The sequence below is a fragment of the Trachemys scripta genome, chromosome 21 (genome assembly GCF_013100865.1).
Source record: "Trachemys scripta elegans isolate TJP31775 chromosome 21, CAS_Tse_1.0, whole genome shotgun sequence".
NCBI classification, from domain to species: Eukaryota; Metazoa; Chordata; order Testudines; family Emydidae; genus Trachemys; species Trachemys scripta.
This window is the reverse complement of record NC_048318.1, coordinates 17,205,560-17,232,486: the sequence shown is the minus strand read 5'-3', so window position 1 is coordinate 17,232,486 and position 26,927 is coordinate 17,205,560. Positions and strand designations below refer to the sequence as shown.

At 56.5% G+C, this 26,927-nt stretch overlaps 3 protein-coding genes across 4 annotated transcripts in view; 2 read left to right on the top strand and 1 right to left on the bottom strand.

Moving 5' to 3' along the window:
- PCSK7 (proprotein convertase subtilisin/kexin type 7) overlaps positions 1 to 3,668 on the top strand; it is a 52,022-nt gene extending 48,354 nt beyond the window's left edge. The window contains exon 16 of the mRNA XM_034754398.1: positions 285 to 3,668. Coding sequence (XP_034610289.1) covers positions 285 to 704 — 420 coding nt within the window. The 3' untranslated portion in view covers positions 705 to 3,668. The remainder of the gene's footprint in view (positions 1 to 284) is intronic.
- A 1,394-nt stretch (positions 3,669 to 5,062) lies between these two features.
- Positions 5,063 to 15,995, bottom strand: TAGLN (transgelin). The gene is made up of 5 exons (XM_034754401.1): positions 15,890 to 15,995; positions 7,434 to 7,633; positions 7,152 to 7,329; positions 6,338 to 6,440; positions 5,063 to 5,714 (listed from the first exon to the last, which is right to left on the bottom strand). Exons 2-5 carry the CDS (start codon positions 7,611 to 7,613, stop codon positions 5,570 to 5,572), a joined length of 606 nt encoding a protein of 201 aa, XP_034610292.1. The 5' UTR covers positions 7,614 to 7,633; positions 15,890 to 15,995; the 3' UTR covers positions 5,063 to 5,569.
- Positions 15,996 to 23,067: 7,072 nt separating this feature from the next.
- LOC117868467 (mycophenolic acid acyl-glucuronide esterase, mitochondrial-like) lies at positions 23,068 to 26,725 on the top strand. Of its 2 annotated transcripts, XM_034754399.1 has the most exons (5): positions 23,068 to 23,225; positions 23,699 to 23,893; positions 24,492 to 24,603; positions 24,872 to 25,009; positions 25,581 to 26,725. In XM_034754399.1, exons 2-5 carry the CDS (start codon positions 23,721 to 23,723, stop codon positions 25,908 to 25,910), a joined length of 753 nt encoding a protein of 250 aa, XP_034610290.1. In that variant the 5' UTR covers positions 23,068 to 23,225; positions 23,699 to 23,720; the 3' UTR covers positions 25,911 to 26,725. The 2 variants fall into 2 exon arrangements, with proteins under 2 accessions (XP_034610290.1, XP_034610291.1); XM_034754400.1 differs by lacking the exon at positions 24,872 to 25,009.
- Positions 26,726 to 26,927: the final 202 nt, after the last annotated feature.

The window sequence follows — 26,927 nt, the reverse complement described above, 5'->3', positions numbered from 1 at the left end:
TGAACTCAGGCTGCTCATCAGCTAACGCAGGCGCCCCTGAGAGACGGGAGCCAGCTGGCCCCATGCAGGTTACAAAGCTATCTGCACTCCTCCCGCAGCAAACACAAGGCCTTGAAGTAGGTGTGGGCATGTTTGAGGCCCATCCTTGGACTCTCATGGCATGGCTACCAGCCTGGCACACAGCTTCCACTGGGGTGGAGAGGGTAGAAGAGACTAGCTCTTGGGTTTCGATAGGAGGCTTTGGTTTCTAATGGGGTTTTCTCCTTCCCCTTTCCCCTCCCCAGATGCTCGTGTTGCTGGGATGCTTTGCTGTCTTCTGGACGATCTACTACATGCTGGAGGTTTACCTGTCCAGAAATAATGTAGTCTTCAATCTGACGTGCAGCAGCTTCCCCGCCTGCAGGTGGTACCCCAGGGCTGGGCGGCAGAAGAACATGGAGAATGGGCTGGATATGGAGTCCATCCCACTCAATGCGGGGAAGGACATGGAAGACGTGGAGATGGAGTCGGAGCAGCCACTGCCCAGCCCGGAAGCCCCAGAAAACTTAGGGGAAGAGGGAAGCTGGAGTCCCCAGGATCCCAAACCTCACAGCAATGGCCGAGCCGCAGGCTTTCACGAAGCAATCCATTCGGGCTCAGGGTATCTTGGCCGGGACCTGGCCTCCGACCTCCTCTCAGCAGACAGGGAGCAGCAGACATGCTAGCGGGCGCTGGGAGCTTGGGATGCTGGCTGATATTGGGTACTGTCCTTCCCTGGTTGCAGGGTGGGGGAGACGTTCCAACCCCCCCACAGAGCCACCGCTGACTTGGGGGGTGCTGGCGGTGGATGTGGCTCGGATGACACAGGCCCACGGCTGAGAGGAGGGACCAACGTCTTGCTCTCGACATTCCCCATCACAAAGGCCCCTTTCCCTGCCATTTATAAACAAAACAAGCCTTAACTCATTTTATAACGGAGTCTGTCCAGGGGCGAAACTCACGGCTTCTCTCCTTCCTCAGCCCTAGGCCCTGTGCTCCTGCTCCCTGCCCGTGAGCACCCGGCATCCGCTGAACTGAGCTTCCCTTCTGCTCCCAGCGTGCCCGCCCAGGGCCGGCCTGGCTGCTGGTGGAGGAGCCCGGGCTCACCTGCTAGGGCAGCATGGTGGCACTCAGCGAGTCCGGGCGCTCTCCTGGGGCTGGCTTTGGAGTGGCGCTCTCAGGTGTTGGAGAGGGAAGCAGGAAGGTTTCCATGTGGGCAGCCCCCAGACCCTGTGGCTGGGGCCCTCCCTGTGGTGTGTTCTGCAGGCAGGGCGCAGCCCTGGGGGAAAGGCGGAGATGGTGGAAGGCCCCAGCCTGACTCCTCCCCAGTGCATCTCCATTGCCTTCAGTGAGGCACTCCTGGCTGACAGCCCTGGGAGAGTGGTCAGGCCCTTACTGTGGATTAGCTGCAGCCAAACCCCGCGGCCGCGGCACTCGGACGCCAGGGGTGGCTCATGTAGGGTGATTCTGCAGCGGGGAAAGCCCGGGTTCTGGACCTGGTGACTGGCTCATGTTCTGGGATTACGCCCAGGAGTGGTTACGTGTACTGCAGGCGCCCCCAGACTTTGCCCAGGCCCTTGCCAGGAGCCCTGGGGCTGCCCCACCCTGCATTAGTGGAGGAGACTGTCACCCCCTTCGTTACAGACCTGCAGGGACTAAGGGCCCAGCCCTTCAGCCAGCTGGATCATGGCCTGGCCACACGCTGTATTGGACACAAGGGTGGCACTGCCAGGCTGCCCTATCTAGCTGCCCCCCAGATTGACGTCTTTGGTCTTGTAGGGATAGTTACTTCACGGAGTCTGGGGCTGGATTTTCTGAGATGCCTCCCACAGAGGGGAGTCCAGCCACAGAGCTGTCCCTCTGCCTGCCTCGTCTGTCTCTTGTGCTCAGCATGGGCGCTGTGCCAGCTGGCTTGGGCAGCTCGCTCGGGGTGGGTTTGGTACCCAGTGCACTTCACACCTCCCAGAGTGTGAACCGAGGGTCGACACCCAGGCTCTGCCAATGCTCCTGAGCTACTGGGGGCCTTGAGAAACCACGGGGCGAGTCAGGGCGTGGGAGCGGATCAGCTGTGCCCGCCTGCGACCAGCAGCCTGGGAAGGCGAGAGCTGGACTGTCCCTTTCCAGAGCCTCTGGGAGCTAGGGCACTGGCAGAGTCAGGTAGGTGCATGGGCTCCTCCCCCCGTGCAGCCATGGACTTGCACTGGAGTGTGCTGAGCAATCTCTGAAATTCCTGGGAGCCCTTGGACTGTTAGCGGGGGGGGGCAGAGTGAGGCTTCATGCAGTCACCTGCCCCGGAGAAGTGTCGTGCACCAGATGTGACTTCCCCAGCCCTGCACGTGGCTGGGTTAGCTGGATGGCAGCAGGGGCCATGTGAGCCCAGGGTGTACTGGCCAGCCATCTGTCTGTCTTTGCATCATGTCCCGTTGGCTGTGTTCCTGTTTTCATGGGGCAGGGGCGGGGGAAGCTCTCACACCGACCCCCAGGGCCCTGCTCAGCCAGCAACAGCCACAGTTTGGCTTGTAGTGTACGTCATTTAAGTTCCAAAGATGCTGTCCTCCCTCTCGCCTGCCTGAAGCATCGCAGCTTCTGCTGGAAAAGTCTCTGCTTGGGACAGAGGCAGGGGGACCTGGGGTGTGTTTAAGCCTGCTGCTTAAAGCAGTGGTTCTCCCTGGAAGGAGCCCCTTTGACTCTAACTGGTCATTAAGGTATCCTGGGTGAAGGTGTCCTGCATCGCAAGAAGGCCCTTTACATAGTGTGTAGCCACTTGGTTGACTGTGGTAGCCAACATGAAATCTAGTGGCCTGTGCTTGGCTGACTGGAGTCTTCATTCCCCCTTCCTCAGCCAGCTGCCTTACCCGGCTATCCCCGTTTTCTGGGCTCTGCCTGCTGGCAGCTGTGGTCTCCGCGCACTGCGCACGTTTCACCTCCGGATGGCTTAGTACTTGGCTCATGTTAGCCAGGTAGACCAAACGTTGACGAAAAAAATCTGTTTGCCCATTTCCAACCATTGTAACTGCACCTTTTTCTCCCTGCTGTTCCCTCCGGCCACCACGCTTATCCCATCCTTTCACAAACTAGCCATTGTCTGGCTAGAGGAAAGTAAAGGGCCTGGTTTTTCTTGGGCCTGGTGTGCACATTGAGGCCTGGTGCAGGGCACTCACAGCAAACACAACTGGTCGGCCCAGCGAGGGCAGAGAGCAGGTGCCTTTCCCCTGGTCTAGTTGCTATAGCGTGTCTGTGTCAGATTCCCAGGACAGGGCCCAGAGGAAGGTCTGTGCCCCTCCAGCGGCTTGCGGGGAAGCCATTGGAGTGTTCCAAGAGTGACAGGACTCCGACTCCAGCAATACATTGCATGGCTGGATGAGTGTGTTCCGGTGACCGTGTCTCTCCAGCCATGGCCCACTCTGCTGCTTAGCACAGTAGTCCTGTCAGCGACATTGAGGGAGCAGATTTTAAATCCTGCATGGGTTTTCCATGTGAGCATTTTAAACGTTACATTGGGGGTGACGGGTTGGGGGTTTTCGTTGTTTTTGCAACAATCCATCACAGACATCGGGAGCTTTTCTTTTTCTAAAGATTTGGGGTTTTATTTTTGAAACAGCAAAGGCCTTTTTGTGCAGCTTTCCAAAATAAAGTCTTTAAAAACCAGACTGGTAGCCGAAATCTCTCTGTGCCAGTTGGCTTGTCGTTAAACTGCTCTGAGTGCTCCACCCGCTCCCCCCAGCGGAAGAGCAAGATAACCAGGCACTCGCCAGCAGGCAGGGTGGTGGGGAGCATAGTTTTGACAACTTAGTCTTCTCAGAGCGGCAGGGCCTGATTTTCAGGGGTGCTGAGCACCCGCAGAGCCAGGGGACATCCCTGGGACTGTGTTCAGGACCTCTGGCACTCAAAACCTAGCCTGCATGGGTGACTCCCTCAGCTTTCTGACGGTTAGCAGATGGCAGGCAGTGCACCCCAAGGGGCTAGCAGAGCCATGTCAGGAGGCTTTCATCGCTCACCGTGCAGAGAACATTGCCATTGGCATGGCTATTTCCCATTTAGAACCATACACCAAACAGCTGGCAAACAACTGGCTAGTTACCACAGCTGGCAGTTTGCTACAGCCCTGGGGAACTGCTGTCCTTCAGACAACTGACAAGCATAGCCCCAAGCGTTTTCAGTGCCAAACGCTGGTTAACTTCAGAACTGTAATCTGATGGCGGGAGGGGGTTGGGGTTTTTTATGTGCATTTCCACTGCTGCTGACTGACCTACGCCATGGTTTTGTAGGAGTGATGAAAAGTCAGCCTTGTGTTCCCTGCGCTGGCTCTTGGAGCATGTTAGGCATGTCCAGGGCTCTGCAGCCATGCCAGAGGATACTGGGAAATAAAGGATTGGGATGAGTAAGCAAGCCAAGCTTCTTCATCACCCAAACAAAGAAAAATCAGCAACTCAGGCCAAAAAGGGCCATTGGCCGAGGCTGCTTCATTCAAACCAGAGGGTGAAAAATCAAAATTCCCCTAAAGCTCTATGTTTCCAGTTTCTGAGTGCTTGAACAATGAGGGGTAACTATGTTTTAAATGTCTGAAGTATCTTTTAAAGATATCAATGCCCCTGCTTTTGCTGGACAATCACATGGCTGCAAAATCAGTCTCGTCTGTTTGCCCAGCAGGGGTGAGGACTTGGCTTTTCATTGAGTCATGGATTTTAAAGCCAGCAGGGACCACTGTAATCATCTAGCCTGATGTGTATCACACAGGCCGTAGGACTTCCCTGCGTTAATTCCTGTTTGAAATAAAGCAGCTCTGTTAGAAAAACATTCAACTTGCCATTACCCTCTTTTCTGTAGCTTTCACTCAAACCATTTGCTGCTTTTTGGCTTGAGTTTTTGTGAGTGCTTGAGACTGAAAATCCATGAGGAGCTAGTCAGAATTTAAAATAAAAAAACCCTCAGCAAACTGCAATAGAGTCAGAATTCTTTTAATTTTGACCAAAAAAAAAAAAAAAGTACAAAACAGAGGCTAAGTTGACGTCCTTCCTGTTTGCAAGGATCTTTACAAAAGCACTTGGTTTTGCTTGTGCGAGATTTATTGAAAGGCTGGGTAATTCCAAGTATGCTACAGGTACGTGCTTTCCCATTTAGCCTTCTTGGGGGCGGGTGTAACATTGTAGGATGTTTGTAACAACTTTTTCTATAAAACAGTAGAAAACCTAGCTCACAATACGATTAAGTCATGGGGAGTGAAGCAGAGAACATGCAAAGGTCTGAGAGGAAAGGCGACACTGGGAAATGGAGCAAGCGGTCAATATTTGTGGCTGAAATAAAGCTGCTCCTACAGAGAAATACTTTGGGGGGAGTCTCCCCACCTCACTCCCTGCATCGCCTCGTGGGCTGGGGTTAGGGGTTGTTTAAAAGTTACTATATTAATACCAATGGATTTATGTTCGGGCCAATTGGCGGCCTTTGGCGCTCCGCTGGCTCTATTCACATTGGCTGCAGTTGGGCTCTGGTCAGGAGGGAGCTAAAGACCCAGTTCCTGTGGTGGGGTTTGTTTTCTCTTCTCCGCGGCTGTCTAACTGATGATCTGCCGGGGCCGCCCGTAGCCTGTCATGCCAGCCTGCGAGGCCCCCTTGTTGCTGCCCATCTGTAAGCCAATCACATTCTTCCCTTCCTTCAGCTGGCTGTCGGAGAAATCCCGTTTGTACTCCTGGGCTTTCCTGCAGAGGGAGAGACAATCATTCCAGGCCCCTGCTCTCCTGAGCATCCCATCCCGAAGGGATGCAGCTGATGGACGGGAGGGGATAGAGCAGGGATGGGAGAGGGGTGTTGCGTCCTTCCTCCCCCCACCCCACAGCCCAGCGGGGCTCTGCACACCTCGGTGCTTGTGCAGAGACCTTCCCTGAAACTAGAGCTGGCCAAAACAACCGGCTTTTCATCCGCGTGTTCATGGAAAGGTCCCTGCTTCCATTCCATTTGCGGGAGCGGGGGAAAGGCCTGACACTTTGTACGGAAAATGGATGTTCAAAACCTGACAACTTCCCGGCTTCGTGGTGCTTTTTTGTGACAAAACAGATTTTTTGGCTGTGGGAAGTTTAATCAAGGAGAGAGCCACTGAAGTTTCCTGCTCCGGTTAACTGACGGTTTGACCAGCTCTGCACGCAGCCCCTGGCTAGAACGCAGGGGAAAGGCAAGAGACCCTGTGCTACCAGCCAGGAGGCATGGCACCCATTTGGAGGGGCTAGCGTTGACCCCACCCCCTACACCTCTGCTCCCGAGGGCCTGCCCCCAGTGGCAGGAGGCACTGAGGCCGGGCTGGGGGGAGGGATGCTTTGCTGCTTACTTCATAAACCAGGCGGGGTCCCCGCGGTAATGTCCATCGTTCTTCGTGACCGCCAGGCTGCCCAAGGCCATGACTGTTCTCTGCACAGCCGCTATGTCCTTGCCTGCGGAAGGAAGGGTGCGTCATACATGACTGCCAGAAACCTCTGTGTGCATGTGACGTGTAACTCAGCACCTGCATGGCGCGCTTTCCTCCATCCACGAAGCTCAGTGAGGGGCACAGAGAGGCGCAGCGCAGTGCCGGGGTGCGCCTGGCCCCCAGGAACCTGCTCTCACCGCCGCCCCATGGCGGCGCCCCCTGACATGTCCTTACATCAGCTTCTGCAGCACGTGTGTTTGTTCTTTGGGACTAGGCTGTAGAGCACGGCTGCGAAGCAGCAAACGTGTTATCTGCTGGCACCTTCGAATGGGAGCCACCACTCAGCAAGGGCTTGTCAGTCCTGTGCAGTAAGTACACACCAGAGGCAGCAGGGCCTGCCCCATTTACACTCCCAGTTCCTGGGGGGAGGGGGGTTTACCCCCCAAGAATGGGCTCAGGGAGGAAGCCCAGTTCACCACACTTCAACTCACTCTTTCTTTGGACGCCCCCATCCCTGTCTGTCTTCATCTCATGTCGCTTGGTTTATACTCTGCTTGTGAACGCCAGACACAGGGACCAGCTCTTTGTTCTGTGCATGTGTACAGCGCCTAGCGCCATGGGGCCCTGCTCGGTGACTGGGGGCTACAATAATACAGATGATTAAATAGTAATGTATGCCTGGTTCTGCCTGTCACACGGGCAGGACCAACTGATGCGCCCAGCCCCCTACCCGCACCTTCAAACAGGTCGACTGTCTGGAAGATGTCTGTTTTCACCACACCATAGTCCTCAGCTGCCTTCAGGAACTGGGCCACCTGCTCCATCTGTTTGAAGACCATGGTGGGAGGAGGTTTGGGGATTTTCACAGGCTTTGAGCCTTCTGGGTACAGGCTGTTCACCAGCTCGCTCAGCACCTGCAAGCGAAGGAAAGGGCAGACTCAACACTGAATGGCCCAGTGCAAAGGGATCCAGGAGATGGCCTGGCCCCTGCCTGGCCCTAGAGAAAAGCCGCACTTACTACGCCATTCTTCAGCCAGACCTGGAACCCCAGTCTGCCACGTTCAGGGCGTCCCACGCCAGCCCCGCACTGGGCCACAATCCACTCCACCAGGCGCTCTTCCAGTTCATCGTCATACTTCTTCTCGATCTTGGACTGCACATCCCTGCTCATCCCGTAGGAGGGGCCCTTGTTTGCCATGTTCACTGATGGAATGAGCCCTGGAGGATGGGGAACAAGTTGTGTGAACCCTGGCTATGGCAAACAGAAGCGCCCTTTTGGCGCTCTCCTGCCCACTGAGTGCCCTCACCGGCGGCAGAGACAAGGGGGTGGGTCACACGTCATGAGGCCACTTGCTGCCCACACTTACTAGCCAATTCCCATTTCAGGCCCTGCAGCTGGATCTGGGAGACACAATGGACCCCGAGTTTTCTTTGCCCTCCCCAGCACCTCCCGAGCTGCTTCTCAGGGACACCGCCAGAGTCTGCCCTTTGCACACCATGCAATCATGGGGGGCTCCGGCTCTCATGGGCACCTGCTGTCCCATGCCCCATTGCAGGAACGTTCCCCTCCACCAGCTGCAAGTGTCTAACGTGGCTGTGGGAAATGCTGCTGCAGGGAAGCAGCCCTGGGAAGCCCCGGGAGGTGGTTTTAGCCACAGGAAGAGGCAGACTATCACCAGACCGCTCTCCGCAGAGCGCCAGCGTGGGCTCCATGGAGCTCAGTTTGGGAACCTGTGCGCACGGGCGATCCCCACCGGCACCCTCCTGGGGCGCTCGACTAGCACAAGCTGTGGTTGGGCACTGCGCTTTGGACTGGGAAGGAAGCCAGAGAAGACGTGGCATTTGCACTCATCAGTGCTGAATGCAGCCTCTGGAGCGAGTTAGCGAGGCTGAGGAGGGTCCAGGCCAAGAAGAGATCTGCTACACACGGCACTAAGGGGCTCCACTCTCTGTTGCAATGCCAGACTCCTGACATTGACGTCCCCCCTGCTTTGGCCAGTGGTCTCGTGGGTGATCAGCAGCAGAGCTCCACGTGGTGTAATGTTACACAGCAGGCTCTGGGCTGGGCTGGGGTGTGTCATGGCCCTGTGCTCAAATAAAACCAAACTCTTTGCAGAGGAGAGGTCCCCCAGGCGCTGAACTCATGGGCCTGCTCCAGTGAGGAGGGCCCTGACTTCTGCTCCCAGTCCGTGATGCTGCTGTACGTAACTGCCGGCCCAGAACCAAGCCAGGTTCTCTGACTCCATTCCACACGGCTGAGCTGGGCAGTGTGAAAACAATCCATCCCACCTTCCTACCAAACCTCCCACACCCAGGGGCCCAAGGCCCTGTGCAGACAAACTAACACAAACGCTAGAGAGGAACCCTGCACCCCCTCCCCCCGGCTGCAGCACCCCTCCTCCCCCCACAGAGTGCAGTAGCTGTTTAACATGCACAGCAACCTTGCCCAGCCAGACGTGGACCCAGCTCTGTTTGCTACGTGGACCCAGCTCTGTTTGCAATCCCCTGTAGAGCCAAACACAGCGAGAACAGCCTAGGAGCTGCACGGTGCAGCCACTTACACGTTCCTGGACTAGATTTATCCAGGAATGGGGCGTTCTGCTTTAGCGTCCTCCTCCCTTGGAGGAGAATTTCACCCTCTCCTCTCTATTGGCTCGTGACAGGCTCCCTCCACCGCTGCACGCCTCCAGTGGCGAAAGCAGACGGGCTCCTGTCCTGGGACGGGGAAGACAACGAGTTGGAAAGGAAGCCCACCCTGCACTCACCCTGAAGCACCTGCCCTGCAGGACCTGTCCTCCAGGAACTCATCTCATTCTTTTTTGAACCCAGGGGTGACATTTTAGATTTGGGGGCGGAGGGACTTTAACCGTGATTCTAAAGGCTACTTGGGCACCTGAAAACTTTCTTGTTTTTTTGCACCTAATAATTTAGATACGGTGCTCCTGTCAGACAATAATTTCTAATTCCTATATAAAGAAAGAAAATTAAATAAATATTAGACCCACTCAGCTCTAATACTTGTTCTGATATCTTGTGTCAATTCACTTAAGGGACACTGGTTAGATTTTAAAAATTAATGTATGTTCTTACTTTGTTACTAACTCTTGAATACAACAATGGAAACAAATGTAGAAAAACCTAGAGGACTTTCTATCACTTTTTTGAAGTTCATCAAGCTTGAACTAGATCATTTAACTTTTGGAAACGTTCTATTAGGGCCAGGCCCCGTGCGTTTATATTGCACCTGCCTGGGGCTCTCGGGGTGTTACCCCACTACAAATAACAGACTAGAAACTGACTTTAAAAAGGAGTGAAACTGACACATTCAAGTCACTTTCATAGTATTGCCAACCCCAATTTTTCAAAAATCAAGAACCAGGCTCACCAAAAATCACGAGATTGGCTTTAAAATCATGAGATTATGTAAAAAATAATAGATTTGGTGGGGGTTTTTTTTATTTACATTCTGCTTTTTGAGCCTTTAAGGTGCATTGGGGGGGGGGGTCACATTTTGAAGCTTTCTCCACAGCCACAAGGGCTAGAAACTTCATTTTTCTGAAAGAAGGAAGGCTGAAATCATCACATATCACTTGACTCCAGGAGCTGGGGCTTTATGGAACACAATAATTACCATGAGACTCACAACAAAATCATGAGAGTTGGGAACACTGCTTACACTTCTGTTTAAAGGCTAGTTACTTCCCAGAAGGCTCTTAAACACAACACTACAGTGACTGAGATGCCGTTTTCACAGGAGAATATTTTAAATCAAACACCAAGAAAATTCAATGTTTTAAATTTGGGGGGGAAATGGAGACTTCTGAGGTATCTCAGGGCCACGGCAGGCAGGAAAGGAAAATACACAGCCACAGGAGCTCTGGGCAACTCTTTCTTTTGAAAGAAAGTGGGAGGGACAAAGCTTCTAGTTCTTAAAAACTTCTACTGCCATCAGGGACTCTAGATAGAAACATCACCGTGAACCTGTGATAACGTGTGGTCAATAACTAAACACGTCAGACATAGATATCTGAGCCGTCTTAGCCAGAGTTACACATCTGATATGCATAGGCTCAGGGACTACATTTTCTGGCATGTTCTGAACAGTGCGGAGTGCACAGATGGTGCCCCGTGAATAATACAAATCATGGTCGACGTTATGGACTCTGTGGATGCAGTTTCTGTTCTTTGTTCTGGAACTGGTCTCAATACAACTGAAATCCTAAGAATTTGAGGCATAAACACATTTGATACTCAGATGGCACTTTCTCATTCCTTCCTTTTCTCAAACTCAGAACAAAAAATGACAAAACAAAATGGTTTTCAGTTAAAATCTAAAATGGCAGAGCCGGCATTGCTGCACAACCCATGGACTGCCTGTATGACCTCAGGGCAGTGCCTTAGGGACAGAGTTTCAAAGGTTTGGGGGCACCCAAAGATGCAGCTGGGCATGTAGTGGGGTTTACAAAGCACGGAACCTTCTAGGCTCTTTTGAAAATCCTGTAAGGTACCTAAATACCATTGAAAACCTGGCCTTTAGGCTATGTGTGCCTCAGTGCCCCATCTGTACAATGGGGATAACAGCATTGCTCGACCTCACTGAGGGGCTGTGAGGTGCGGCGCTCAGATACTACAGTGATGGGGCCACATAAGTACCACAGGCAGAGTGGGAACTTCTCTATGACACTGCTAGCCTTTCCCTGGGTTTTGGCCCCTTCTTTTCACTTATGCCCCTCACACCTTCCTCTTTTCTGAATGCAACCTTGGCTCCGAGGGCTTGGCTGTATTTCTTCTGCATCCTGTGTTCACTCTTCAGCACCCTACTCCCAGAGGGATTTCTGTTTTACAGGTTCATCTAACGGACTTCCAGCTCCTTAATTAAATTACCAGCCTTTTCTTATCTTAATCACCCTGCCTCTGTTTGTAAACCAAACACTGACTCCCAGGGACACAGGCTGGGAGAACTCACACTGCACACGAATGCCGAGCTCCGCCTGGGGGAGGCGGTGGGGGGTTGGCACCCTTGTTTGAACCCAGTTACAGTTCACTGCTTGGGGATGAATTCCCCATGCCTCTGCCTCCACCCCCGATCGGTGAGGGACAAGCAGGTAACACTAACCAGGCACATTTTGCTTGGTGCAGCCTGGGGTCTTCACTGCCAACGTGCACCTGGTCCTATACCCCACAGCCTGCCCCCAAACCCCAGCAGGACGTCCCCGTGGGCCCCCACCCTTCTCACCCAGGCGTCTCCTCATGCTGTGGCTGCTTCGCTAGCCGCTGGGATCTCCATCCTCCCCTCCTGGCTCTGCAGCAGCCCCCGGCATTGCACCTGTCTGTGTGCCTCCCACCGCTGTGCCAGCTGGAGCAGCTCTTCCTGGAGCTGTCCCAGGCCCCACAAGAACAACCCTTAACTACCAGCCCTGAGGGGCTGGGAGGTCAGGTGAAAATGCAGCTGCCTCGTCCTGAGGGCCATTGGCTGGATTCCAGAGCTGCCCTTCAGCCCTGCATGTTTGTCCCTGTGCCCCAGACAGGCTGCGACACAAGCCACTGCTCCTGCACAGGTCAGCAGGCACTCGCTCCCAGGCCGCAGACGGGGCGACACCACTCTGGGTTAGGAGCCAGGTCCCCAGTGGGCTCCCAGGCGCCCCCTGGCCCAGCAGAGTCAGCCCAGAGCTAGCGGGGCGGCTTTGCCCTGGGGCTGGGGCAGTGCTCTGTGTGACTGCACAGAGATATGCAGCGCTCAGGTGTGTGCCGTCCTGCTCCCAGCAGGCAATCGGGAAGGGCGGGGTCCCCCTGCTCTGACTGCGTTTTATTGGAAAGGCTCAAACAGAAGCCGTGAAGGCAGAGCAGTTCTGCAGGCCAGGCCCCCATTCCCAGGAGGGGAGCAGCCCCAGCTCCTGCTGAGATCCCTGGGGCTGGGCAGTTCCTGGCATGAGCTCTGCAAACCCAAGATGCCTCACGTCGGGCCGCACGAACCCGCCAGTGGGATCCGTGCCGATTACCATGTAAGGGCATCCCCCAGGACAAGATGGCAGATAGCAGCCCGTGGGCGTGTGAGGGAAGGGCTACAGCTCTGCTGGCCGGGGAGGTGGCTGAAGTGAACCGGCCACCCAGAGGATTCTCAGTGCCTGGCTCCCACACAGAGATGAGAAGCCCTAGTGGGTCCTGCCCCGTCCACTCCCGTTCGCCAAGGCAGCATTGCTCCAGACAGTGCACTGCCCAGCCCAGGTCTAAGCAGGCCAAGCACTGGGGCTTCCACGGGCCCAGAAGGCGAATGGGCTGATAGACAGCGTCCCTGATCTCACACGCAGGGGCAATAGCTGGCTTCTTTGGAAGAGTGCTGGTTAGAGCCTGGTGTTAGGCAAAACCGCATCCTGTGGCCTCCCAGCTACCCCACTGTGTCAGCGCCACGGATCCCCTAGGAGTTGGCTGGTCCCAGCCTGACGGGCATGGCTAGAGACGGCTGTTCCTAGCCACAGCTTGTGTGTGCTCCCCCTGGCCAGCCCCAAACGCTCCAAACCCCGGAGACAGGGCTCAGAATCACAAGACTGGCCTACACCTCAGGAGAGGGTTGAAATGGTAAACGTCGGGCCTGCCTCTCTGGTTTCTGAGCCATTCGGATACTCCCAGGTCACAGGCTCAAGTTCTTCTTTGCAACCATGATGCTGCGGAACTTGGGTTCTCCTGGCTCCAGGACTCAAGGAGCTGGGGCCTCACGGAAAACACCAGCTATGGCGAGAGTTGGCGGCTGTGAATGCTGCTCCACCGCCACTTGGCTGGATCTGGGGCCTGTCACAGGCCACAGGCTGCCTCAGCACAGGGCCCTGCAGCACGCAGCGCTCGAGGCTGGTTTGGCTGGGGAGCAGGAGGGGTTGGAACAGCTGAGAAGGAGGAATTTTTCTGAGATGCTGCCATCAGTGGCCAGTCAGTGGCTAGTAGTAATGGGCCCACCCACGCACCCCCCCGGCATCAGCGCCGCTGCCCCGGCCCCGCTGAGCGCAGGCAGGCCCCGGTTACCCGCCGCTCTGGCACTGTCAGGGGTACAGCAGCAGGAGAGCGGGACTTTCCGAAGTGCTCAGGCTTCTCTCGGCTCCCGTGCACGTCACGGGTCAAACTCCCATTGGCAGCAATGCAGCTGAGTTCGGCCAGCGCTGAGCACTCGCGAAAACCCACCCGCAGCCTCTTGCTCTTCCCTCTGCTTCTCTCACGCAACGCGATTATGGCCAGGTTCTGTCTCCCCCGGGGAATTCCTGCCGCAAGAGGCACAAGCAACCCTCAGCTTGACATGGTCCGTGAATAGACCAGCTCAGGCCCCGGCCACGCAGCCCCCTATGTCTCCACACTGCAGCTGCTCAGAGCAGTCTATTCGCATTTCACAGCTGCCCAGGCCTGGAGGGTGCCCCTCTGGATTGGCCTGGTCCCAATTTGTGTGGGGCAAAGAGGGAGGGGTGCATGCACTGGCACTTGGAACTTTTCCAGTTCTCTCCCTGCCCCGCTGTGATTGCTGGGGCTCCAGCTCCCAGGTGAAATGGAGAAATCTGCTAACACGCCAGGAGGAGACGGGGTAACCCTTCAGAGTTAAGAAATACCCACACCTGAGCTGTCAGTGTGCAGAGATCCCACTAGCTCTGCCTGGCGAGGGGAAGGCAGTCCCTCCCTCTCGCTGCCTGGGGTGCGTGCCTCTAGATAAGCAGTGGAGAACCTGTCCATCAAGGCCAGCCCTCACTGCTTCAGGAAGCTAATTATCACCTGCTAAGGAGAAGCCCGGTGCATTAACAAATCATCGGCCCATCCTGTCTGGGCGCCAGCCTAGGAAACTCGCCCCTGCTCCGGTGGGCAGCCACTTCTGCATCTAGGAGTTTACCTGAACATCTAGTCCTCTGCCAGGTTCCCCATGCATCCCACAGGGTGAGCAGCATCTCGTCATGCTGGGAGTGACAGATTCACAGACCTCAGGCCAGGAGAGACCACTAGGATCCATCCTGGCCTCGTGTAAAACAGGCCCCAGAGAACCAGAGGCCTGGCCAGTGTGAGATGCTGCCAGGTGGGTGTGGAACAGCCAGCCCTGGTCTTTAAGCCCTTTCCAATTACCTAAGCAGATATGATTCCAAAGCATTTACTGGCTGCAGGTCTACAGGCGCCAGCTGCTCGTTGGGTCCCAGGTATTTGCCCCGGGGGGCAGGCGTTTCCTGTTGGCCCCCCAGCAGGGAGAGTCCCAGCGGATGCCAGTCTCATCACAGACCAGGCTTCACCACAAGAGGGCGCCACCACACTCCCCCAGACATGCACTCCTGCAATGGGGCAAGGAGCTAACCCCATTGCCATGTGGGGCTGAGGGTCCCCTTTGCTAACGCATGGGTCAGCAGACACAGCACTAACTCCGGCCAGTGTCCTGAGGTCGCTCTTACACGTGGCCCGTGCCATTTGCGTATCATGTTCTGTTCTTTAAAAGCCCCTCAGAGACCGTATGTGGTGCTGGGGTCCGTACCTTTAAGGGCTGAGCTCCCCACCCCACAGCGCCTGGGCAAGACGCTGTGATGCTCTGGTTATGCCCAGGCTATGGGAACAGGACACAGCATGCAGCCGAGCTCCTGCAAGCTCCGTAAGCCCTGAACATCTCTGACCACCGCCCCATGCACCATTTCCAGTCAGCTTCAGAAAATCCAGGTCACCTGTTTCCTTTGTCCGAGTTCATTACTTCTGCAAACTCCCCAGGAACTGCCTACTGCCCCGCTCCCCACTGGCTAACACAGACACACCGCTAGCACACCGTGGGCCCGGCCCGCCCAGCTAGGCATGGCAACTTCCCCACATGCAGCCCCATCCCCAGCCTGCCTGTGGAATGCAGTGGGAGATGCAGAAATAAGTTTAGCTTTTAAACAGGAAGGGGGGGGGCGGGAAACCTTCTTCCTTCCTCTTGCAAGCCTGAGCTCCTAGAGAGAGCGGTGCGCTCCTGCACAGCCTGCACCATGGCTCTTGGAAAGCATCGAGCAGAGCAGCTGGGTGGGTGGGCATCGGACGGTCCTGCACAGAGGCCACGTACCCTCAGGCATCCCCCCTCCCTCCTCACAGTTCGGCCACTTTTCAGTCTCGGGCTGGGACCCTGCTCAGCACAGAGAGGGAACAGACCCTGGAACAATCTGCCAATTTAAGCAGATGGGGGAGAGAGGAAAAGAATTCACAGGGAGCAGCCTCCCATCGGCAAACCCCAGGAACCCACGGAGAAATCAAAGGCCCTTCTGCCAGGCTTTCCGGACGAGAGCTTGAGAACCCTGCCATGCATTTTGTCACCTGTTCGAGCCCCTGGCAAGGAGAGAGCTCAGAGCGGGGCTACTGTCCCGAGCCTCCCACCCCGCTGGCTCTCTGTTTAGCCTGGAAAGCAAGCATCTGCTCTGCCTGCGGTCTCCTTCGCCCTGCTCCCCCCCCTCCGGCTGCCCCACTCCAGGCTCACAGCTGGAGGTTCGAGGATGCACTTACAAGAAGATGCTCACGGAGGACGCTCTGCCTGGGAGTCTGGAATCTGCAGATGCTGGAGGCTGGCCCTTGTGCTAAAAGGCCAGTTCGGAGGACAATGATGTCACCAGCACCCCCTCCGGGCCCCACCCCAGCAGCCCCACCCCGCCCCTCTGTTTGAGAAGCCAGGCCCCTCATCACAGCAATGACTCTGTGCCCAGGCACCATATTTGGGGAAAGACTCAGAAAGACAGTGACTAAAGCGTCTGCGGGAAGCATTCTCCACATGCCTGGGAGCGAATGATTTTCAGGGCTGGGACAAAGCAGGGTCCTGGGGTCTGATGGAGTAAGTCCTTTTATAGACAGAAGCTCACCAGGGCTCCTGGTGAATGTACAGGGAGGTTTTTGTCCCTGACTTCATAGCTGGTTTTCCCGTGTGCTCACATTCCCCATCATCGGCAGGGCTAGAGACTGGCGAGCAATGCTTCCCAGAGGCCCTGAGCGGGAGGCAGGCTGCTGCCGGGCGGCCAGGGGATGAGCAGCCCTGGGGATGGCAGGGGGCTGAGAGAGCGTGGCTGGCTTTTCAGCAAATCACATTACTGGTTTTCATAGAGAAACCTTCCCTGCTCCTACCAGCAGGGTCACCTAAATAACCTCGGTCATTTCCCCACACACCAAGGCTGTTCCACAGACTGAGAGCTCTGGAGGCCAAGACTCTGATTTTGGGGGCCTTCATTGCTGGGTGCCTGCTATGAGACACCGTAGGGCCTGTTTTCAGAACTGCTGAGCACCCCCACCCCAGGCACAGCCCTGGGTCTCAAGTTGCACATGCAAAAATAGAGGTGCCAGAAGCCACAGGGCCACTTTTGAGAAGGTCGGCCTTTGCCAAGGCTTCCCAAGTGCTACACGCGCTCGCCAGCCCCGGGTGTCACAGAGGGAGCAAACGCCAGCCCCTCTGAGCGGGGAGTGACCCGCTGCCTGACAGCGCCCACAGCAGCTTGGGAAGGACCGCATCACCAGGTGCGCATGCAGGGTGCCATGGGGCTTGGAGGGAAGTCACCTGGGACATTTGGCTGGGTGGCCAAGGCCAGCACCTCAGGCTTACAGAATGTGCCGGGGGTAAACGACCACAAGTGGTCAGGAGTTTGGGGTTCCATCATCCAAAGGGCGGCACCTCCAGCATTGGCTCTCACGGCACCATGGCCCATTGCTGCCTCCCCAACACCCATGCAGTGGAAGGGGCTCCTTCCGGTACTGACCCAGCCCAACCTTGCTCGGGCGCTAAGGCCTGACCTGCTCGGAGCACAAGGAGAAACAGGGCATTTTAAGTTGGGAAAAAATGTGATTTGGGCAAATGGCTGGTGTCAGTTACGAGAGCGAAATCGTACCCTGAGCCCGGTCACAGCCCCCCAACGTGAGGTGGCAGAGCTAAGCCGCTTCTCTGTCCCCTCATCTGCAGTAGAGAAGCTGGGGTTTCCACCACAGACTTAGCTAGGCTGGGGGCACGTCGCCTGCCGCACTCTGAGGGAAGGAGAGAGGAAGTGGGTCTTATCCCGTCCCAGGGGTGGGGCTGGCTTTAATGCTACACTTGGATGTTAGCAACATAACCCCAGCAGCAACCACTGCCTGCCCAGGACCTCTCCTCAGAGCCCGTGGGTGCCCGAGGCTTTTAGTGCCCTGATTCTGGCTGGGCTTGTCTGGAGCGGGATGCACGTCTCGTCATTCTCCCACCAGGCGCCCGGCCCAGCCCCTTGGGGAGTGAAGCTGGGCCCGAGTCTCCCGGAGCAAAGTGCCTAGAAACACCCCTGCTCCGTGGCACCCCAAGCCAAGGCCCCAGGGTGGCCCATTGGCTGCCCAGCGATGGATTTGAACAAACCCCACACAGACCAAAGACAATGCCCCTGGGCCAGTGAAGGGAGGGCTCAGGTGAGCACCAGTTGTCAGGCTGTGAACCCCTTTGCTGCCCTGTGGATCGCTGATGTGGGCTCTGAGATGAGGCTGTGAGTCTCGTTCACGCGACACGGGGGAGCCATGCAACCCCCCACACACACACCCCAGGTTCCACTGCTGGGATGCTCAGGGGTTAATGGGACAAGGCACATGGCTATGCAGAATTTGGGGTCTAAGCCACCCCCTCTGCAGCCTGGGGGCTGCTCTGTGGGGGCTGCAGGGACAGCCTTTGCCCGGCTGGCTCTCTAGCTCGGCTTTGAAGCAAGAATTTCAGCGGCAAAGCGTTGCAGTGGAGCGAGAGTGACATCGCCTGGTCAGCTGGGTCCTCGGGGCCGGCGCAGCTCCAGCAGACTCACAGCTGAGGTCCCACGGTGGAGAGCCCAGGGCAGGGTGGACCCTGGGCCAGTCCCACACCAGGGCTCCATGATGCATACATCAGAGGGGTAGCCGTGTTAGTCTGGATCTGTAAAAGCAGCAAAGAGTCCTGTGGCACCTTATAGACTAACAGACGTATTGGAGCATAAGCTTTCGTGGGTGAATACCCACTTCGTCAGACGCATTGGCTTCTTATGCTCCTATACGTCTGTTAGTCTATAAGGTGCCACAGGACTCTCTGCTGCTTTTACATGATGCATACAGAAGCCTGTGGCTAGAGGGGTCCCTGAGTGTCTGGCGTCTCCTCTGAGCTGGAGTGACATGGTGACAATTTTAAATCAACTGCTAGGAACTGGGCACGGTGGGCTCATGTTCTTGCCTTCCCCTCCGGGGCAAACGTGGCTGGGTCACAGTCAAACATGAAATGAATCTGGTGGGGCTTGTGACGTGTCACCCCATGTTCTTTATGAAAACATGCTTATGATATGACTGACATAACTGAGATGTACTTCATGCAGGATGGCCCATGTGAGAGATCACTGGAAAGGTTGTGATTTATTGAATATGATTATCCAATTTGTATGCCTGTGTCATTTCTGTATCTGAAGTTAAGAATATTGACTATGTATCTGTATTTCAGGCTATGCTACTTTGGGTGACGCCCACTGCTAACCCTTGAGGTAGAACAATGGAAAAGCCAGACACGGCGGATGGCCCATCAGCGAGGACAATGAGCTGTGAAGCTTGGCCTTCCTGTGGACGCTCCATACACCTGCTGACTCATGGGCGCTGTGATCCTACAGAGTCAGGTGGTCTTGTCACCTGATCCTAAACATTACCTGGGACTTCTTGTAACTTTCCACTGTAAGGGAAGGGGGTGGGGGTCAAGTTTGGAAACAAAGGATTCCCGCCTCATGTCAATCCTATTTACGGGTGGAGAGGAAGGCAAACAGGACTCCTCCTCGCCATGGCCTGTCTGCCCAAGGAGAAAGACTGCAAAAGCCACCTGAAGGGAAGACAAGGGGAGAGTCCAGACTGAGACGGGTCCAGTCTGAAAAGGAATAGAACTGGAACTCTGAACCACCGAAATTCTGCAACCTGCCTGCAACAATATCTAGGGTCAGAAATACTATTTGTAACCAATTTCTTTAGTGAAACTAGCTTAGTTTGCGTGTTTGATTTCATATGTCTTTTGCCCCCACTACTCCCCGTGGAAGGCTGGTCAAAAGACATATCTGGCTTCAAGACTAAGCTTGATATGTTTATGGAGGGGATGGTATGATGGGATAGCCTAATTTTGGCAATTAATTGATTTCATTTGCTTAGTAATCTGCTTTGTTCTCTGTGTTACCCCTTCTACCACTTAAGATCTGCCTTTTATAGTTAATAAAATTGGTTTTGTTTATTATTAAACCCAGTGTCTGTAACTTCTAATGGGGGGACAGATGGCAAGAAGTGTGCACACCTTTCTCCACATTGAGGGAGGGGGTGAATTTCATAAAATCTTTGGGTTTGTCCCCCTTAAACGGAGTGAGCACCAGAGTGCTGGAGCAAGCCCCTTAAGCTGTCTTCCCAGAGCTGATCTGCAGCTGGGGGTGGCCCTGCCTGTGTTTGTTAGAGGAGGCTTTAATAGCCTGGCTCAGCAAGACAGGTTAAAGGGGGCCCATGCTGGCAGAACAGGTGGACTCAGTGGTATCTCAGCACATCAGGTAGCTTCCTAAGGGGCATAACCTGTCACAGGGACAGTGTAGGGCTCAGAACTGTGGGGCGGGGTTTCAAACACAACTTGTGTCTCAGTTCAGCAAAGTCAGCACAGTGTAAAAGCTACGGATCACAGAGCCCAGAACGTGCGTCCCAGGCGTACAACAGAGCCCTGGGGTGAAAGGCCAAGCAAAATCCTCGCCAGTGCAGTCAGTATGATGATGTGTGGAAGCTCATGGAGTGGGGGTGTTTTATGGAGGGTTGGATTCTCTTCCTGGCAGCAGGTCAGCTCTGCCCGAGCCTGCCCTTTGGGGGTAACCGCCTTTACTAGCTAGGGAAGGTAGCTAGTGATTAGTGTCGGCCCTAGTCTGTATTTTAGGGTTTTGTTTTGTAGTGTAACTATGTCTACCACTCTCCCATTTCTAGTGGGATCTTGATTTTTTTCTGAAATAAACCTTTTCTAGTCTCATCACAAGCGTTGTGTGGTTTACAGTCCAGCCAGACAAGACCAACAGAGGAAGATTTCACCTCTGGTTGATCTGACTCCCCGAGAGACTCCGTGTCTTGCCCAAGTCATGCCCAGGCTCTGGGGCAGAGCAGGGAAGTGACCCTAGATCTTCTGAGCCACCAGACTTTCCTGACACATAAAACTGAAGTGTGACCTCTTGTGCTCATTAGGGATCCCCTAGCACTTTTCACAAGTGGGGATGCTAACCCCAGCCTCCTGGGGAAATGACATTCTGCCTCTCTACGTCCCCCTACAGGCTTCAGATTCATAGTCACATTCTCCCTTTCTATCTGAAACTGCTGTAGCATTGCTGTGTCTCATTAGATTGCTAGGTCTTTACAGCCCAGAGATGACTGCATTTCCCTGCTATGCAAAGCTCACCAACTGCTCTGGGCTACCAGGTGCTGCACATACACACAAGATGCTATTTATAGTTATGTGGCCTTGCTCTATACCTGGAACTAAAGTTAACTCTAGTTTCTCCTTTACCAAACCCTAACTCTTAGACTATCCCTTCTTCCCATACTAGTAATGTATATAGCCTAATCCTCACTAGACTGCTAAACAACACTCACTAAGACCACTTAAATAGGAGAAAGGAGCATTGGAGAGTTGTTTTATAAGGACTGCTCCATGGTGGTTGGCTGATGAGGAAGGGGCGGGGATGTGGAGGTGGGAAGTTTATTGAGAGCAGGTGAGTGAGCAGAGGAAAGTGGTGTATAGAATACAGTGGCAGGGTGGTTGGGAGCAGGTGTGTAAGTAGGAACAGGTGTGGAGCCAATGGGTAAGAGGGTTGGTGGATGAATGGCTGGAGGGAGACACAGACTGTGTGTGGATGAGGGGCTGGGTGTGGATGGGGTGTGTGGAGAGTCAGTGAAGGAGGATGGGGAGTAGGAGTGTGGGTTGAGTGTAGACACGGGTAATAATCAATAACCATCTCTTGTAGCTCTCCAAGCACTCTATGCAGCGGGGCCGTTACCAGCAGCCCCATTTCATAGCTGGGGCCTAGAGAGGGGAAGTGATTCCTAACCTCAGGCAATGAGTCTGTAGCAGAGCTGCCAATTGGTCTTTCTCAGTAACATGGAGCTTTTCTTCCTTGAGCAGCCTTGGAGAAGCCTCAGCCCTGGGACCTGCTCAGTGCCATGTCTGGGATCAGGGCTTGCTCGTGGCATCGGAACGGCCAGCCTCGTTCTCCTGCAAGCCTTTCTCCCCAGAGAGCCCTAGGGGCTGGTGCCCCATCTCCGGTTGTCCTGGTGCCATGCATCTTGGGCAGGACAAGCGAGCTGGCCTGCCCTGGAGTTAGAAGGGAGTGAAGTAGAGCTGCCAGGCTCTCTGCCTGAAGGCTTTGCAGCCAAAGCCTAGGGTGAGTGCGTGCGTGTGCAGAGCTGGGCACTGCTCAGCGGGAGACACAGAGGTGCTTTGGCTACCTGAGTCCCCGCTGCTCTCAGCTGTCCGCCTTGAGCGTATCTGGCATAACCCCCTCCCCCCCCCACTGCTAGCCCCGCTGCCCTGCAAGGCAGGAGTGGGGGCTGGGTTACCAAGCACGGGGCTGTCCCTCCCTCTGCAGCAGGGGAGCCCGGTTTCTGGGTACTCTTGCCTGCGGTGCCTCCAACCCGGTCTGCTTCATTTGCTGCTCGTCTGCTTGCTACTCCCCCAGGCCCTAGCCTAGGTCAAGCAGCCTCTCCAATGTGGTTCCCCTGGAGGGTGGACCTGGCCTGGCCTGGCCAGGGTGGGGCAGGTCAGCAGCTGGCAGCTGCTGAGATAAAACAGGTATCCGCTCACCTTTGAGGTCGCTCGCTCAGGGCTGCTCACAGAGAGAGGTGCTGGGCTGCCGTGTGGTTAGCTGACTGGCCGGCCAGCCCTGGCTCACACTGGGGCCCCGCTGGTCTCAAGCCAATGGCTGCCAGGTGGGCGAATAGGGATCCCCCACATCTGAGCTGGGCCATTTTCAGCTGGGAGGTCCCCTCCGAAGCACTGAGCTAAGTGCGGGGAATGCACCTGCTCTGCAGGCTATGCAGTACCTATGCCCAGGCTCTCAGGGAGAGCGTGCACATGTGGGAGTGTGGGGCACGTCCGTGCCCCTGGGGGCCGGTTCCTCACAGTCTCTCCCTCAGGGGGCTGCACAAGGAAGCTGACAACCCAGCAGTGTTGGGAGGGGAGGGGCTCTTGCAGCAAGTGCCCTGTGGAGTGAAATGGCTGGAGTCCCTGCTCTGTAACCCGTGGGATGCACAAATGTAGCCAAGCTCCTTAGCATCCCATTCACCCCACATAGCTACCCCCAAAATAACCAGCGAGGGGTACAAGGCCATGGCAGCACAATGTACCTTCCTTCTCGCCACAGGGAGGCTGTGTCTTTGCTGCCTGGGGGGAGAGGGGATTACAGCAGGATAACGACCGTGCGCTATCTCACTGCAAAGGCCTCGTGGGGACACGGCCAGGTAGCTGTTACTGCACTGTAACCCTGGAGCCCCCTGCCCAGCTGTAGGTGGGTGTAGAAACCCACCTCTTTAGCAGCGATGATGTGGAGGCAACGTCTGCTGCAGGCTTGGGGCTGTGTCAACACCGTCCGCTGCACATGCCACCCCAAGTCCTGGAGGGCAAGGTCCACCATGGTGAAAGCCAGCCATGGCCTGGAGCCATGCATGCGCACAGGCAGGCTGGGTGTGTCTCTCTTCCAGGGCACCTCAGTGCTTCCAGCCGTGCCAAGACACTGAGCCGCCCAGGAACAGGAGGAAAAGAACTCACCGAGCTCCGCGAAAGCTGCATGTTCTGGCTGTAGGGCCGGCGGTGAGACACGGCCTCTGCCCCCGCTGGAACAAAACCACCGTGAGTCTCGGGCTGCCGTGCTGGCCAGGAGCTGGTCTCAGCAAGGCTCCCCCTCCCCTGCATGACCGCTGCTGTCTCCCACTGCTGGCCCCTGCCCTGAGAAAGGTCCCTCTGGCTGGGGGTGCGGCCCAGGGGGTGACAGCAGCAGGCAGCCCTTGCCAAAACCCCCTGGGCCAGACGGCTGCTTTCCAGCCGCTTACTAGGGCCCGACCCAAACCTGGCCTGGCCTCCAGCCATCCCCTCTCCTGGTGGCCCCCGGCCAAGCCGGCACTGGGCCCCCCCACGTGGTGGTTCAAGAGCAGGATGGAAGTGCTGTGAGTTGGGGAGGGTGCCCACAGGTCCATGCCGGGACCCCCACACCCTCTGCATTGGGGTGGCCAGACTGTGCCCCTCTCCCCCATGTGGGATGGCTCTGCTGCTGCTGGCAGCTGCTAGACACATGGGTAACACCTCTGTCTTTGTCCCCCCGGCAGGGCCGCGCTCCCCAGCCCCACCATGGCACCACCTTTGTTCTTGTCACGGGGAGCCCTGCCCAGCTTGGCTTACCACAGGCTGGCCGGTAGCAGCCCCGGCATCGTCTTCCTCTCGGGGTTCCAGGACACCAGGGCGAACCCCAAGTGCCTGGCCCTGGAGCAGTTCTGCCAGGAGTCGGGACGGGCTTTCCTGAGGTAGGTGATGGCCCGTTGATGCCAATGGGGCAGCCCATGGGGAATGGCCATGACATTCAGAACAGTAGCTGACCGCTGGGAACTCCAGCCCTTGGGCCAGAGATCACAGGACTGTGCGTCCTTGGGCATCGGTCAGTGCAGCCTCCGGCCCTGCCAGGAGTGGGCTCTCGGCGCGTGTCCTGCTTGCACGGGAGCTGGACGCGGGGCCTCCCCCTCCGCTCATTCTTGTCTCCAGCATGGCCCCACCCAGGCATGCTCCCTTCCCCAGCGGGGCTCAACACCCCTCTGACATCCCTCCCCGCACTAGCCCGGGTTGTCTCCTGCGCTGCTTCCCTGCCCATTCCTCTCTCTGCGTCCCCCCCGTGTTCAAAGCAAGGCCTGTGTCTACCTGTGGAGCGAGTGCCAGCAAAGGGAACGCTGCCCTGATGGTGCGTAGAGCAGGAATTCCCTCCTGCAGCCAGAGCCGCGGGCTCTGGGCAGGCAAAGCAGGGCCTGGGAGCAGAGCTAGTGAGGTGCTGGAGGCAGAGGGATCTCCACGCAAGGGGGAGGTGGGGGACTGTCCCACCTGAACAACGGCTCTGCACCTTTGCCCTCTCAGCTTTGACTACACGGGCTGCGGCAGCTCGGACGGGTGTTTTGAGGAGTGTTTGATCGGCCACTGGAAAAACGATGTCCTAACGGTGCTGGATGAACTCACCAGCGGGCCACAGGTAAGAGGCAAAGCCAGCAGCCCCTCCTGCCTCTGGGTCGGTGCAAAGGGCTTTGCCTGCTGGGGTGCAGGCCCCAGGGGTTCTCGTGGGGGGGAAGCTTTGCCCAACAGGGCTCTTCAAACCCCTTGGTGCCCCCTGAGCAGCAGATTCACAGTAGCGCTCGGCTGGGCTGTAGGAGAGCACACCCTGGACAGAGGGACGGAGGAGGCAAAGGCCGCCCGCTGGCGGTGCCCCTCTCTCTGACCGTTCCCTGTCTCCATCGCTCTAGATCCTTGTTGGTGTCAGCATGGGAGGCTGGCTCATGCTCTTAGCAGCCCTGGAGCGGCCAGGGAGGGTGGCTGGGCTGGTGGCTACAGCAATCGGGGCTGATGTCTTCATAACCAAGTACAGAGAGCTTCCTCCGGAGGTAAGACCGAGTCCAGCGCATGATGCGTTCAGCATGGGAAAGGCCCTGGGCCCCGTGTGCTGGGGGAAACGGGGGAAGGGGGAGGGGTTGTATTCATTAACCCGCCACTGGGAATAAATGCCTAGAGTCGCCCCCTGGGATGTGAGCACTGCCAGAAACCGGCTGGGAAGCAAATGCACCTGGTCTCAGCTCTGTCCCTGCTGAGCAGGGAAACAGACGCCAGACCCAGACTGTGAGTCTTCCCGGCGACCGTGCTCTCCCTAGGGACGTATTTCTCACTGAGCCCAAGAAATCTCTCCTGGTGTCCCTGCTCCCAGTGAACCCCCAGGCATGGGGGGGGGATCAAGCGATTGCCTGTCCAGACTGGGGAGGGGAAGATCCAGGCTGCTGCTGATCTGTCTGGAGTCTCTCCCCTCCCACCCTGGTCAGAACCAGAAAGGGGCTCATGGAATTAGGGGGGTGGGGTCCCCTGACAGCCCAGGGTTTTGTGTAGCTTGTCGGGCCAATAGCATCTCCCTGATCCCAAAGCTAGTACTGACTGGCCTGTGCATTTTCTGCCCTTGGGGGGTAGGTGAAGGGCGAAGTGGAGCAGACGGGAGTCTTTAACTACGTGATGGCTGGGGCCAGGTCTGTGCTACTTAAGCGGGAGTTCTTTACGGAGGCGGAAGAGCACAGTGTGCTGGGGCGCCCGTCCATCCCCATCACCTGCCCCGTCCGGCTGCTCCACGGCATGCAGGACCAGCTCGTACCGTGGGGCACGGCCCTGCAGGTGGCTGAGCAGCTGGAGAGCCAGGATGTCCGCCTCACACTGCTCAAGGACGGGCAGCACGACCTGAAGGGAGCGGAGGAGGTGAGGGTGCTCGTGGGGACGGTCAGGGACCTGGCTGAGAGCCAGGCCTGAGAGAGAGAGACTGGCAGCAGCTGTGGGGACAGAGCCTGCTGATGGGGCAGCAGTGACCAGACAAGAAGCCAGGACCACGGCCACGTGAACCTAGCCCCATGTAATCCATAAATGAAGAGATTGCGTAGTGCGGGGTCCCCACGGCCCAGGGCACGCCGAAGGCCCACGCTGACCCCATTAGCACCAGCAGGTGCTCAGAGCGTTGGCTTGCTAATGAGCTCTTTGCAGGGGGTGAGGTGACTGCACCTGGCTTGTAGCACTGTGAGTCTGCGAATGGCCAGTGAATGTGGAAAGCGGCTGCTGGGGGGATTGGCAGCTACAGGGATTGAACGTGGGGTCTCTGGGTCTAGACTAGAAAAATGGCTCAACACCCCGCCCTCCCCCCTCACAAAACACCTGAGAAAACCCATAAAGAGCTCAGCTTTGTGAGAAAAACCCTTAACCTTTCCTGAAAAAATTCAGTGATGCTGCATTGTTGGGGGAGAACAGGCTCCGGGAAGAGGGTTGAACATTCAACGGTCCCCCGCGGAGTTCCCAGCGCTGTTCCACGGCCCAATGCCCATGGGTGGGGGGGTGGGGACTGCAGGCTGTTGCCAGAAGTGCTCTCGCTGAGGGCGCCAGGCTATGAGGGGCCTGGTAGGCGCCCACACTTTGGGCTCCATCAAGGCTGGATGAAAGGGAACAAAACAGGCCATTCTGGTCAGGATTGGCTTTGCTCTGAGCCTGCCGGGTTGGGTCAGGCTGGCTTCACGCCCCTGGGTTGGGTGTTTCCACACACAGCGGTTGTAGCGCTGTTGCTATACAGTTGGGGGAGTTTTTTTAACCGGTACAACCTCTCCCATGGTGCTATACTCCCCCACAGCAACAGCTATGCCAGTTGGCGACAGCCACCCCCTGCGAGAACTGGGGCCAGACCCGGGGCTGGAACTAGACTGGTCCAGCTTTGGTGTAGCCAGGCCCATGGGCGAGGACTGCAGCCAGTCGCTGTTCCATGTTCTGGCGGGACAGCCTGTGGGG